Source organism: Micromesistius poutassou (genome assembly GCF_964030765.1).
Source record: "Micromesistius poutassou genome assembly, chromosome: 9".
NCBI lineage: Eukaryota > Metazoa > Chordata > Actinopteri > Gadiformes > Gadidae > Micromesistius > Micromesistius poutassou.
In genome coordinates this window covers 148,703-162,296 of record NC_140279.1, presented here as the reverse complement: position 1 = coordinate 162,296, position 13,594 = coordinate 148,703, and the positions used below count along the sequence as shown (strand labels likewise).

At 48.4% G+C, this 13,594-nt stretch overlaps 2 protein-coding genes across 2 annotated transcripts in view; one reads left to right on the top strand and one right to left on the bottom strand.

The window, feature by feature from the left end:
* Positions 1-2,986, bottom strand: part of fcho1 (FCH and mu domain containing endocytic adaptor 1) — a 46,103-nt gene extending 43,117 nt beyond the window's left edge. The window contains 1 exon segment of the mRNA XM_084473487.1: positions 2,895-2,986. The gene's annotated coding sequence lies outside the window, so the exon portion shown is untranslated.
* Positions 2,987-6,546: 3,560 nt separating this feature from the next.
* prg4b (proteoglycan 4b) lies at positions 6,547-13,473 on the top strand. Its single transcript, XM_084473485.1, has 15 exons — positions 6,547-6,624; positions 6,736-6,829; positions 7,035-7,151; positions 7,398-7,520; positions 7,762-7,800; positions 7,946-8,005; positions 8,109-8,366; positions 8,535-9,008; positions 10,188-10,532; positions 10,735-10,821; positions 11,280-11,416; positions 11,570-11,726; positions 11,824-11,934; positions 12,019-12,147; positions 12,676-13,473. The coding sequence occupies exons 2-15, from the start codon at positions 6,757-6,759 to the stop codon at positions 12,783-12,785; spliced, it is 2,220 nt and encodes a 739-aa protein (XP_084329611.1). The 5' UTR covers positions 6,547-6,624; positions 6,736-6,756; the 3' UTR covers positions 12,786-13,473.
* Positions 13,474-13,594: the final 121 nt, after the last annotated feature.

Sequence of the window (13,594 nt, the reverse complement as noted above, 5' to 3'; positions counted from 1 at the left end):
GCGTTGGGGGGGGTTGGGGGGGGTGGGGGGTCCTCCCATCTGCTCTATGAGGAGACGAGTGGCAGAGTCCATCCAGCACAGGGTGGTGACCCCGAAATCAGACAGACAGACAGCGGGACAGACAGACACGTCCTGTCCTTCAGGACAGGGTGCTATGGCAGAGATAGCTGCTGGTGGTTCTGTGCTGTAACAGCGCGGACCCCCCTGTGGTCCCCTCCCCAGGCCCCTGGGAGTCAGCCCGGGGGGGACGGGCCCCGCGGCGGGGTAGCCTACATAGCAGAGGCCTCGCCATCTATAATTAATATCTGCCAATGGCACCATACCAGGCTGCCTGGGAGAGCAGGAGGAGGAGTAGGAGCAGGAGCAGGAGCAGGAGCAGGAGGAGGAGCAGGAGGAGGAGGAGGAGGAGCAGGAGCAGGAGGAGGAGCAGGAGGAGGAGGAGGAGCAGGAGCAGGAGGAGGAGCAGGAGGAGGAGCAGGAGGAGGAGCAGGAGGAGGAGGAGGAGCAGGAGGAGGAGGAGCAGGAGGAGGAGGAGGAGCAGGAGCAGGAGGTAAGAGGATCCCGGGGTCAGAGCTGGGCGGGGTATGGGAGTCCCAACAGGGGGAGAGTTCAGTAAGGCTGAACTACTGCACCGCCGCGTGCTACTGACGAGAGTCACTAACCAGGTGCTTCGTTACCTGCTGGACCTCGACAAGTGCATCAACGGTCCCGTTAGGTCAGGCCTTCCTCGTCTCCCTCTGTCCATGCAGTCCCTCTCAGTCCCCTCCCCCCCTGTCCTATGGCTGAGGTCGGCTCATTAAGGAAGCGCAAAATACTGAAATAACTCAAGTGACCGGAAATCAGCTCAGCCTCCTCTAGTCTGGAACACACATTTGTGTTGATGATTGAGGTTGTGTTACTGTTCTCTGGGGAGGAAGACCCCGGTAGCTATGGGGAGATGAAGATGACAGCCAGCATTTAGAGCCAGTGTTTGGTCTATTAAGTCTAAAATTATCTTAACAGCACAATCCCCACCACCCCATGCCATCATGCATCAGTGCTCAACCAGCACATGGAACCCAACCAAAGCGCTAGGAGATTTTCTTGATAAATTTAAGTATTTTTGCTTTACACAAGTTGTTCAATCTCCATTGAAACTAAACTGATGACGTTATCAACTGAGCTGAAGACTCAACTCTGGGTCCGACAAGCAAGGAATGTTTTCCTGCAGGGTCAGGACTGAAACGTCAATGTATGGATTCTCTTAGAAACAGGGACGTTCTTGATCACATACCACAGGGAAGTCAAGCGTGTTTGGTAAGGGATCTTTGAGGACATGGGCCATATGGGTAAATAAAAGGAAAGCAACTCAGACTACTAGAAATGTATCTCTGACAGACGGTATCGATCTTTTGAAACTAACCTGTGTCCTTATAGTGTCACATTTCAGAAGGGATATAAGGAAACCAGCCAAGAAATATCAAAGCAACAGCGTTGGCTTCAGCAGCCCACAGACGGTGATGAACACAGACAGCAGAAAGGCTCTAGCGCTGGTGGATGGGCACTTCCCACAACATGCGAACGCTTAATTAATTAGAGGGCGACAATCGTTTAATCAACATCTTTTTGGCAATATTCTTGTTTACGCCCTATCGTGGCTCACAACTGAGTTTAGATATATCTAACAATATTAGTTTGACAACATCTTAATAAACAAAAATACAAATAAAAGAAAATCGTAGTGAAAGCCCTGAAATGTTACCACAAATGAAGCTGTGGATCCAAAGCGATCGGAGAGAGGACCATAGCAGCAGCTAGAATAGTAGTAACTAGAATACGCTTTGATCAATTGAGAGCACAATAATGAGCAGACTCAATGCTTTCAGAACAGTCACTCAGAGTTCACGTTCACCAGTCAATAGCAACAGTCAGAAATCTGATTTAGTAGCATCTGGAAATGAAAATGATAAGAAAATAAAATAAAATAACCAGTTAATCTCAGATTTGCAATCAGGAAGTAGCACTGAAGTCTTAATTCCAAGTCTGGTCTCCGGGACAGAGAGACCCAATAACTTTTAGTCCATTAAATGCTTCAGATGATACTGACTATTAGAATGACTTCCTTTGGGACACTCCTATCATTTCAAATGAGATCCTACCATCCTACCGTTGAGATAACAGACGTGTTTTGTATAGAATACATCCTCATACACTCTCACTGTATAAACATACAGTTGTATACAGAATGAAACGACACATGAGTGAGGCTTAAATAACAGAATAATGACACAGTACCGCATAATGCTGCCATCGTCCAGCACTAGGAGTCAGAAACTCCTTTCACACGCCACAGCGTGAAAATATGAACATATCCATAATTTCAAACTTTGAAATGACATCCATCAGTCGAAGAGGTGTGACGTTACAACTCAACGAGTCATCACAACATGTTGGCGAGATGACCGCACAGGCTATGGTCAGCTGGCCTTTCATTATAGATGACGAATCGCTTAACTACTACATCACATTCAGGATGGTAAGTAGTAGGCGACATTTCTTAAAAGACCTTTATTAAACATTACGATGCTGATGACGCGCTTTGCCAGGACTAGATCTATATAGGAGATGTCCTCGGTTCATCCTTCATGTAAACTATGAGGACGTTTCTCACCATCGACCACGTCCCTGGGGGTCTCTGAGGGTGAAGTGCGCTAGCAGGAACAACATTGGTAACGTGGACGGGCATGAATTAACATGAGTAACATGAGGAACATGAGGAACATGAGTATCATGAGTAACATGAGTATCGTGGTCCCCTGTCATGCAGGACCAGTCGGCGTCTTTCCGCAGTAACCTCGAGGTACTTTTCAACTCATTTCCCCGCGGCATAATGGATCAATGTAATCAATAATTACCTGAATCGGTATTGGTGAAGACCTTTATAACACATGTTCCCTCCCTGCGCCCGTCCGTCCGGCTGCAGCCCGCTGAGAGCTCTGGACACACCGAGTTTACCCGGCGGTGTTCAGCGCGCAAACTCCCACCCACCTGGATCCTGATTGGCTTGCGAGTTTTTCACTCAGGCAGAAATGTGTTGTAGGCATAGCAACCATTTGTAGGCGGGCCTTATAAAATATACCGAGTTATCATTGGATATTTGTTTTTTTAAGTTTATAACCATAGAAAAATAAATAAATAATGTATGATTGGCAAATGCCAAAGGTTTCTGCATGTTTGCTGTACATCATTAAGATGTATGGATAATTTAATAGATTTCATAAATTAAATGTACACCTATTATTGCTATAATATATATGATATGATATGAAAACTTTATTTCAGACTCAGGTCCATAAATAGCACAAGACAAATACAACACAAAAATATAAAAAGTCAGTTCATATACAAACATTTCAGCCAGTGCTGGAGGTATAACGAGCACAGCTCAGAGTGGGATTTACAAGTACCACAATGATACTATTCCGATAGTATCATTCATCATATATGTCTTATTGCTGAATGAACCATTGTAAAATTGCAATCTTCAAATTATATACAATCTATATATATATATATATATATATATATATATATATATATATATATATATATATATATATATATATCAGTTCACATATTTAAAATTGCATCAACAAAATACACAATAAACGAACGAAACGAATGCAAACACTTGGATATTGTAATCAGGCCTACAGTGACGCTATTTACAATCAACACAGGACGCTGAGCGCGTTGGGACCGCGCGTTGCGCGCATCGCCAGAAGCGTTTCCATTAACCAAAACAAAGTGATGTTTTCTATCTCCAGGGAGGGATCGTCCTTCTTCAGTATCCCGGCCCCCGTGTCGACGGCCGGACGGTGGGTGGTGGGTGGTGGTGGGGGGGGGGGGGCTGCTGCTGGTTCATTAGCGGGAGGGAGGGGGGGGTCAGAGAGCCAGAGGCGCCGCGCAGCAGGGGGCCCCGTGGTGGTAAGAGAGGCTGACCTCAACGGGTCGAGGGAAATACATAATAGATGATACCTGTAAATAAATCATTTGTTTACATGTAATTTATATATAAATATTAAAGAAACACAGTCGACATTATGCAATTCAGAGAACAACCCGGAGCATCGTGTTTTAATTTGTTATTTCCGACGGTGAACACGTCGTAGACCAGGAGGTCACATCGCATCCAGGCAAGAACAAGAATAAGACTACGTCATTTTAATAAGACGACTATGGTGTGTGTGTGTGTGTGTGTGTGTGTGTGTGTGTGTGTGTGTGTGTGTGTGTGTGTGTGTGTGTGTCCGTGACCACACACTGAATACTCACCGAGCAACAGGTGCGCAGCCTCCCGGCCCCAGAGACCAATCAGAAGGGGCCAGGCGAGGCCGCTTCAACCCGCCTGCACGCACGCAAGCACGCACGCACACGCACGCACACGCACACACACACACACACACACACACACACATACACACACACACACACACACACACACACACACACACACACACACACACACACACATACATACATACATACATACATAGAGGAAATGCCTTAAACCACTCATAATCCACTGTGTTAAATGGTAACACACACTATTGGAGGTTATTATTATCGATCATGGAGGAGTGTGTGTGTGTGTGTGTGTGTGTGTGTGTGTGTGTGTGTTTTGCCATAAACACATCATCTGCTCAACCCTCATCTCCAAAGGAACCAGCATGACATTAATGAAAACACACATTTACCATCGCCATGACCAATGAATGAAAAGCACAATAGTTGAGACCACTGTTGAGACTTTATAGTTAGTTGAGGCCTCTGTTAAGACTTTAATTCACATGCAGCTCCCAAAAATAAAATGTCTATCAAAGCAGCGCAGATGATTGGATGTGTGGATGCCGCCACCTGTTACTCTGAGCTATTATTATCCTGTGTGTGTGTGTGTGTGTGTGTGTGTGTGTGTGTGTGTGTGTGTGTGTGTGTGTGTGTGTGTGTGTGTGTGTGTGTGTGTCTCACTCATGAGCTTTTATTTGTCGCCCCCTATCGGCCCATTGGAGAACTGTCCTCATGCCCAACAATACCAGACGGGTTTGGGGTCTGTATAATTAATGGTTAAGGAAGGGGCCTCTTCTTCTTATGGATCATTGATGTCCACGGGATTTGATCTCCATCTCTTCGTTTCCTAGTTTCCGGTTTCTACCAGATCCAAATAATGATTTCCTGTCAAACGTGAACTGAGAAATAGAAAGAGATAAAAGCATCCGATTCAAAACCACAACATGTGAATATACAATTCGTGAATGCAACATAGTTTATGATGAATATCATATAATATGCCTTTTCTGTTTCCTGTCTTTTTTTTTTTTTTTCCTATTTTTGCTTTTGACTGTAGGCCTGCTCTTTTTTTTAAATGCTTTGAATCACCTGAAACCATCATTAATGTAGAAACACAGAGGCTTAAAAAAATCAATGGAAATAAATCATGGTATTTCAAATATTATGTACAAATTATGTACAATGCATAGACATTATGTAACGCCTACTTTCTGCATTAAACTAGGATAACTCTCACTCGGTTTGTTACACATGAACACACGGGGGCGCCGTTTCTCCGTCTGTGGCTTCACTTACAGCGTAGACTAAGAGAGCCGAATCACCAGAAGGAATTCCAGACGATTTGTGTCGTTTGGCAATAATAAATATAATAAAGAATTGACTGTAGTGTTTCAATTCTTGATTCCACCTTTTCATTGTCTTATTGTTATTTTTAGAGATAGTTTGGTTTAATTTTTTTTTTTAAATAGGAGAATACATTTATATTGAATTATTCATTCTCTCTCAATTTTTCAATTCAGTTTAAAAAAAAGCTTTATTGGCATGAGAAATATACATTTGCATTGCCAAATGCAAATGTATCTCTCTCTCTCTCTCTCTCTCTCTCTCTCTCTCTCTCTCTCTCTCTCTCTCTCTCTCTCTCTGCCATAATGGAGAAGTTGTACCATGTGCGGTCTGTTGACATGCTGCCTGTGTTGACTTCGGTGACTGAACCTTTGACTGTGTAACCTACATCACGTATGCTCGTAGGGAGAAGTGCGGGCAGTGAGTCAATGTTTTGAGCTGCTGAGCTGCTGTCACAGAAAACTTCACCACCAATCTAAACGTATGTATGCTCTTACTGTACTGCTCCAACCGCTCCAGACATGTTGAGTTGGCCCTCTCCTTCTCTATCCCTCTCTCATATATATATATATATATATATATATATATACATACATAGACACATAACAGCATTGATCTGATGCCAATATCTACAAGAAGCCATGATGATTGTAATATTATTGGGTCACACAGTGTATAATATGTAAATGCATTGTCCCGGAAAATGTGAAGTCTGTGATGTCAGCGTCCCTGGCACAGATGTGTGTTGATGTGCTTCCAATGGAGGATTGTTTTTCGTGGAAGCCGGGCCGTCCTAAGGCGAAGGCCCTCCCTGTCTGTGAACTCATCAGAGGCAGTGTGACGACGGTGGGAGAGTGAGAGTGAGAGAGAGGCGGCACAGAGCCTTTAAAAGACCTGGCCCCCACCCTACCCCGCAGCACTCACTCACGGGGAAAACATCAGCGAGGCTGTTTGGAGGTGAGTCACCGGCTCCTCATCACGGCTCTTGTCTGTCCACAGTGGGGAGCCGCGTCCTGACGGTCATCGTGACATGGGCCTCACTGGTTGTTTGCCTTTCTTGTTCTACAGGGATAAACAAAGCCTTTTAACATGCCTTCCTCTCTGCTCCTGGCTGCTATGGCCACTATAACGGCCGTCACCATCTCATGTGTTGGGGCCCAAAGTGAGTATGACTTCAAGCTGTATGCAAATTCGATTATTTAAATGTAATAATTAAGATGTGCAATTAAGGATGGACTCTTTCTGTTTGTGTTGTCATGAATACGGAGTGTTTGGGTTGACTTGACACCTCGACTGTTCAGTCAATCGATTTCAACATTGCATTACTTAAAAAATGTGTTTTGCTTGTAAATTGCTTTCTTTAAAAGCCAGCTGCAAGGGCCGCTGTGGCATCGAGTTCTACCGCGGCTTCATGTGCCAGTGTGACTACGGCTGTCTGGCCCACGACGAATGCTGCCGGGACTATGAATCCCAGTGCACCGAGAGTAAGGACAACGTGTACACGTTTAATATCAATCATATCAATAACATGAATAATAATCAATAATTGTGTTTAACCCGCAGCCGTTTATTTAGCAGTTATATCGTTACAGATTTAGAAATGAGGAAACCCACCAAAGCGTACAAACGTTTAGACATCTTTACAGACGTTTTCATTAATCATTGTGGTAGTGTCGTGTGGGAGTTTGTGTGTTTAACGTGTGTGTGTGTGTGTGTGTGTGTGCGTGGAGGGCACTCGTGTAAGGGCCGGTGTGGGGAAACCTTTAAGAGGGGCCGCAGGTGCACCTGTGACCCCGAATGCCTGAAGTTCAACAACTGCTGCCCAGACTACATGAACCACTGTGACGCCGCAGGCAAGCAACACACAACACCACCACCACACCACACAACACAACAACACAACAACACAACAACACAACACATGGAGAGGATCAATCCGTCTAGAATCCTGTTTTCATCGTTAATAGATCGCGTCATTGTGTAAAGTACTTTAAACCTGCGGCACATTGGGTCACAAGGTTTAAGAATTACATCCATTTAAACTAAATGTCTTTGAGAAGGGAGCACTTCTAACTAAACTCCTGTCAATCACAGCGGACGAGGAAGCAGAGCTGCAGAAATGGACGTTTGCAGGTGACCGCTCTACTTCATGTGACTAGAGGCAATGTGGAATATGGAGCAACATGAATGCTGAAATCATCAGGGTGTAGTGAAGATGGTCATATTACAAATGGACGTCATACCGTCAAACGTGTAATATTGCTTTGCTTTTCTGCAGATGACGACCCGTTGATTTCACCGGTCGCTCCACAAGAAAACTACGATGAATTCAGCAATGGTGCGAGAGATCACGTTCATCTAGAACAAACAAACTCAACACGAATACCGGCTTTTGAACGCCCCTTGGTTTACATTTCTGTCTTCCTGTCTTCACCCCATAGATTATGAGTCGAACTTTCCAAACCTCCCCGACGAACCTCTGTCAAAGGAGTACCTTGAGACCACGTCCGCCCCAAAGAAACCTGAGCCCACTCAGGCCGACCTCCCCGAACCATTCACCCAAGACACCGCAGACCCGGGTTCTGGGAGTACGCCCGCAGTCCCCCCTCAGACAGAGGTGGGGCCGACGTTTCCTTCTGAGAAGCAGCCAGTCGACATCGATGCCACCCTCTCTCCGTCCGACCAGCCCCCCCCCACTGGTACGCTAATGCACGGCCATACGAAGCACACAATGTTGATCACGTGGACCGTTGGTTTTGACTAGGAGTTCTGTAGTGGCTAGGGGGTTCCACTCCCAATGACGCTTATACATTTGATCAGTCAATTCACATCTCATTTAAAGTTGGACATTGTTTCCTAACTTCCAGGTACCGCTATTCCAGAGTCCCCAGAACCCATAACCCAAGGTGCAACGTCAGCTCCAGACTCTCCCACCTCGACGGCCGTCTCTGGAGAACCTTTGCTCATCTCAACAGCCCTTTCCACAGAGGACACGGCAGATCTGCAGACCGGACAGTTTGAGTTTGGAGCCAGTGGAACAGATGGATACGACGTCTTTGAGACCAGCCTGACCCCTACTGACGAGTCTGAGGTCCTGCCATCTGCTGCCACCACAGAGGCCGTCCAGCCGACCACCAGCCCAGACCTCCCTGTGGAGGCCAGCTCCGGTCTGGAGGCTGATGCAAATGCGCCAGAGACCACAGGAGATACTCAGGGATCCACTTCCTCAGAACCCAACGATGCTTCTACTGACACAGCCCAACCCATGCAGCCGACCACCAGCCCAGACCTAGCTACCAACCCAACCTCCAGCCCAGACCTAACTACCAACCCAACCTCCAGCCCAGACCTAACTACCAACCCAACCTCCAGCCCAGACCTAACTACCAACCCAACCTCCAGCCCAGACCTAACTACCAACCCAACCTCCAGCCCAGACCTAACTACCAACCCAACCTCCAGCCCAGACCTAACTACCAACCCAACCTCCAGCCCAGACCTAACTACCAACCCAACCTCCAGCCCAGACCTAACTACCAACCCAACCTCCAGCCCAGACCTAACTACCAACCCAACCACCACCCCAGACCTAACTACCAACCCAACCTCCAGCCCAGACCTAACTACCAACCCAACCTCCAGCCCAGACCTAACTACCAACCCAACCTCCAGCCCAGACCTAACTACCAACCCAACCTCCAGCCCAGACCTAACTACTAACCCAACCTCCAGCCCAGACCTAACTACTAACCCATCAGAATCAACCACCACCCCAGACCTAACTACTAACCCACCAGAATCAACCACCACCCCAGACCTAACTACTAACCCAACCACCACCCCAGACCTAACTACCAACCCAACCTCCAGCCCAGACCTAACTACCAACCCAACCACCACCCCAGACCTAACTACTAACCCAACAGAATCAACCTCCAGCCCAGATCTAACTACCAACCCAACCTCCAGCCCAGACCTAACTACTAACCCACCAGAATCAACCTCCAGCCCAGACCTAACTACCAACCCAACCACCACCCCAGACCTAACTACTAACCCATCAGAATCAACCTCCAGCCCAGACCTAACTACCAACCCAACCACCACCCCAGACCTAACTACTAACCCATCAGAATCAACCTCCAGCCCAGACCTAACTACCAACCCAACCTCCAGCCCAGACCTAACTACTAACCCAACAGAATCAACCACCACCCCAGACCTAACTACTAACCCAACAGAATCAACCACCACCCCAGACCTAACTACCAACCCAACCACCAGCCCAGACCTAACTACCAACCCAACCTCCAGCCCAGACCTAACTACCAACCCAACCTCCAGCCCAGACCTAACTACCAACCCAACCTCCAGCCCAGACCTAACTACCAACCCAACCTCCAGCCCAGACCTAACTACTAACCCAACCTCCAGCCCAGACCTAACTACCAACCCAACCTCCAGCCCAGACCTAACTACCAACCCAACCTCCAGCCCAGACCTAACTACTAACCCACCAGAATCAACCTCCAGCCCAGACCTAACTACTAACCCAACAGAATCAACCTCCAGCCCAGACCTACCTACGACCCCAGCTTCCAGGGTAGATGTTACACCAGCTGTGGTTCCAGCGACCACAGGAGCTACGCAGGCTTTCCTGGACAAGGACAACCAAGAGGAGGGAAGAGTGTCTTCAACTCCGACCAAGCCGGCAGCATCTAAACCCAGCACAGCCGCCCCGGCCAGGCCAGGCCGTCCCCTACCGCACCGTCCGACACCAGCAGCTAATAAACCCAGCTTGGTCAGGCCCACTTCTAAACCCAACCCAAGGCCTGTGGACAAGCCACGCATAAGTTACCAAGCAGGCAAGCCGCCACGGTTCCCTCTCCTCTGTCTCCTCTCTCTGCATGGCTTTTATTGGCGTGCTAGATGTTTCAGCTGTAGAGGAGATGCTGCTTGAAGTACCTCATCGGCTGAACTTGTTTCTCTCTATTTCGACGCATTCTTCCTGCTGGATGGGGAGCTGCAGCCGAACGTGAATAAAAATGTGTTTGCTTATTTCTCTAGATGACAACAACGATATGAACCTCTGCAGTGGACGTCCGGTCGGCGCGGTTACCACTCTCAGGAATGGCACAATTGTGGTTTTCCGAGGTGAGTGCCAGGAAAAAATATGTGAGACACAGGCGTTCCCGAGCACAGCGTGTCTGATTCTTTAGGGACCAGGATTATGTCTGTGGCGTCACAGGAAGCAACGCTTCACTTACTGAGCAACTACGTCCATGTGTATGAAGTGTAATATGTGGTGATTAGACTGGAGCAAAACCATTTAGACTACAGAGATGTAAAGCAACAGCAAGGACTAGTCCATGTTGGCTATTCCATGAAAGACTATAGTGTTCTTTTGGGCTCGACGTTGGCAGATTAAGAGCCTCTTTTTCTCTGCATCTTGTGGAAACATTGAGAAAAAAAAAACACCATAGATGGGTTCCATAATAACCCCAAAGTATCAAATATAATTCTAAACATCCAACTCATAAGCTTTACCCATGAAAAGAGCGCTGAGCTCCAGCACCAGATCCACAGTGTGTGACCGTGTAGCTCTCCTCTAGGACACTACTTCTGGCTGCTGGACAGTAACAGGGTGCCGGGCCCGGCGCGGGGCATCACCCAGGTGTGGGGCGTCCCGTCGCCCGTGGACACCGCCTTCACGCGGTGCAACTGCCAGGGAAAAACTTACATCTTCAAGGTGACTCTTTGTGTTGTTATTTGAATGAAGTGTCAGTGCGGATCACGCGTGTGTCTGTTGGGTAAAGCTCACGGCTTGTACACGGTAGACTCTGATATTAACAGATTGATTCTCTGTATGTCGTGACTCCCCGTATCCTTTTCACCGTCGAAGGGTTCCTTGTACTGGAGGTTCCACAACGACGTGGTGGACCCCGGCTACCCCAAGCTGATCCACCGTGGCTTCGACGGCCTGCGGGGCCACATCACCGCCGCCCTGTCCGTGCCTCAGTACCAGAGCCGCGGAGAATCCGTCTACTTCTTCAAAAGAGGTGACCTGATGTGACCACTTTGCGTGGCTGTGAATACGGATCCCGGGCTTTGACGTAAGATGATCTGACCTGTGGTTCCTCCTCGGGTCGGCTATAGGGGGGTCCGTCCAGAAGTATTCGTACCAGTTTGGCACCGGCTCCTCATCGTGCGGCAGGAAGCCTCAGTATTCGATCTACACGGTGCGGCACCGCGTGACGCGGCAAGCAGGTGAGCACACCCCCCCGCTCCCACTTGAGGATGCACAGGAAACGTGTGTCCCGCGCTCACGCCGTGCGTCTGTGTGTCCGCCAGCGTCCGTCCTGGAGCCGTCCATCAACATCCGGGTGTCGTGGCGAGGGTTCCCCAGCAGCGTCACGTCGGCGGTGTCCGTCCCGAGCCGCAGGGCGCCAGAGGGCTACAAGTACTACGTCTTCTCCAGATGTAAGAGTTAACCGTTTACTAACGCAGCTCACCTTAATCCAACCCACCGCCCCGTCATCACTACTACAGAGCTCCACAAGCGGACGTTAAAACCACACGCAAGGTTTTGAGTTTTGCGGTTCATTCTGCAAAAAAAAACAAAAAAACGTTGAAAGAATGTTAGATTAACGTAAAAAAAATATGAATGTGGCTCAGGTGTAAAGTAACTAAAGGAGATGTGACGGGGTCACGGCCGGGGCTAGAACCAGAGCTCTGGGGTGGAGCGACTCCCAGGGCCCAGTCCCCCTCCTCAGAACACAGGACGCTCTCTGAGGCGCGTTCCGTCACAGAGCAGCCGACTCCCATCACCCCCCCCTCTGCCGTGTGGACCAGAGGAGGAGAGCCAGCCCGGGGTGTCGGTCACTAAACCAGCCTGACAGACGACTTAGGGAAGAGGCTTAGAGGCTTCTGCTGCTCGTTCACCTAGCCTCAGCCAAATGCTTGATTAATACCGTGTGCATATTAACCATTATCATCTCTCATTTTCAGCCAAATACTACAACGTCCGGATGGACACCCCGCGCCCGGCCGTCGTCATCCCTCCGGTCCAGTCGACGCCTCAACAGAACTCGGCCAACTCCTTCTTCCGGTGCCCCTGAGCCCCCCCCCCCCCCCCCCCCCCCGGGCCCCACACAGAGACTCACACACACACGACTCGTCAACAACAACAAATGTTTATTACTTAAGAAAACCTGCTCGGACTGCACCTACAGAAGCACTTTGAAGTACATGGAAAAGGTCAACACAATTAAAATGGAACATTATCTAAACATGAGACGAACACTCAAATAAAAAAGAAGAGAGGGAGAGGTTCCCCCTCTTGACAACGCAGCGGCGGAGTTGTGGGCGCTTTGTGGGCGCTCAGCGGGCGAAGCGTCGAGGGCCGGTTCCCGGGGAGGGAAAGGGGGTGGCCTGGGAGAGAGGGGGGGGGGAGGGAGGGGAGAGAGGGGAGGGAGGGCGTTAGAAAAGGGCTCTGGTGTTAACGCGTTCAGCGCCTGGGACAGGTGAGATGATGTTTCAAAATATATAAAAGGTGATGATGTGTGTAATTCTTTGTATTGCTTTTATTAAAAAAATATTAACTGAGTTAGTCGCACTGAATGTGATGAATGCATGGTCATGATCGTGTGAATTATCCTACTGGACGAGCGCTACACATGAATTCATTACGTCCATCAGAACGGGTTTCTCGGCTGGGGAACGCTTTCATTTCAGAAAGAGACACACACACACACACACACACACACACACACACACACACACACACACACACACACACACACACACACACACACACACACACACACACACACACACACACACACACACACACACACACACTATCGTTGCATATGCACTAGGAAAAACGTCATTCCTGCTCCATGAAGAATCACGCAAGGGACATTTC

What these genes read in the sequence shown, in the direction of transcription:
- prg4b (XM_084473485.1), top strand. Translation starts at nt 6,757, where the DNA reads ATGCCTTCCTCTCTGCTCCTGGCTGCTATGGCCACTATAACGGCCGTC. An exon ending in TGAATCCCAGTGCACCGAGA is followed by an intron (nt 7,152 to 7,397) that starts GTAAGGACAACG and finishes GTGTGCGTGGAG; the next exon opens with GGCACTCGTGTAAGGGCCGG. An exon ending in CTACGATGAATTCAGCAATG is followed by an intron (nt 8,006 to 8,108) that starts GTGCGAGAGATC and finishes TTCACCCCATAG; the next exon opens with ATTATGAGTCGAACTTTCCA.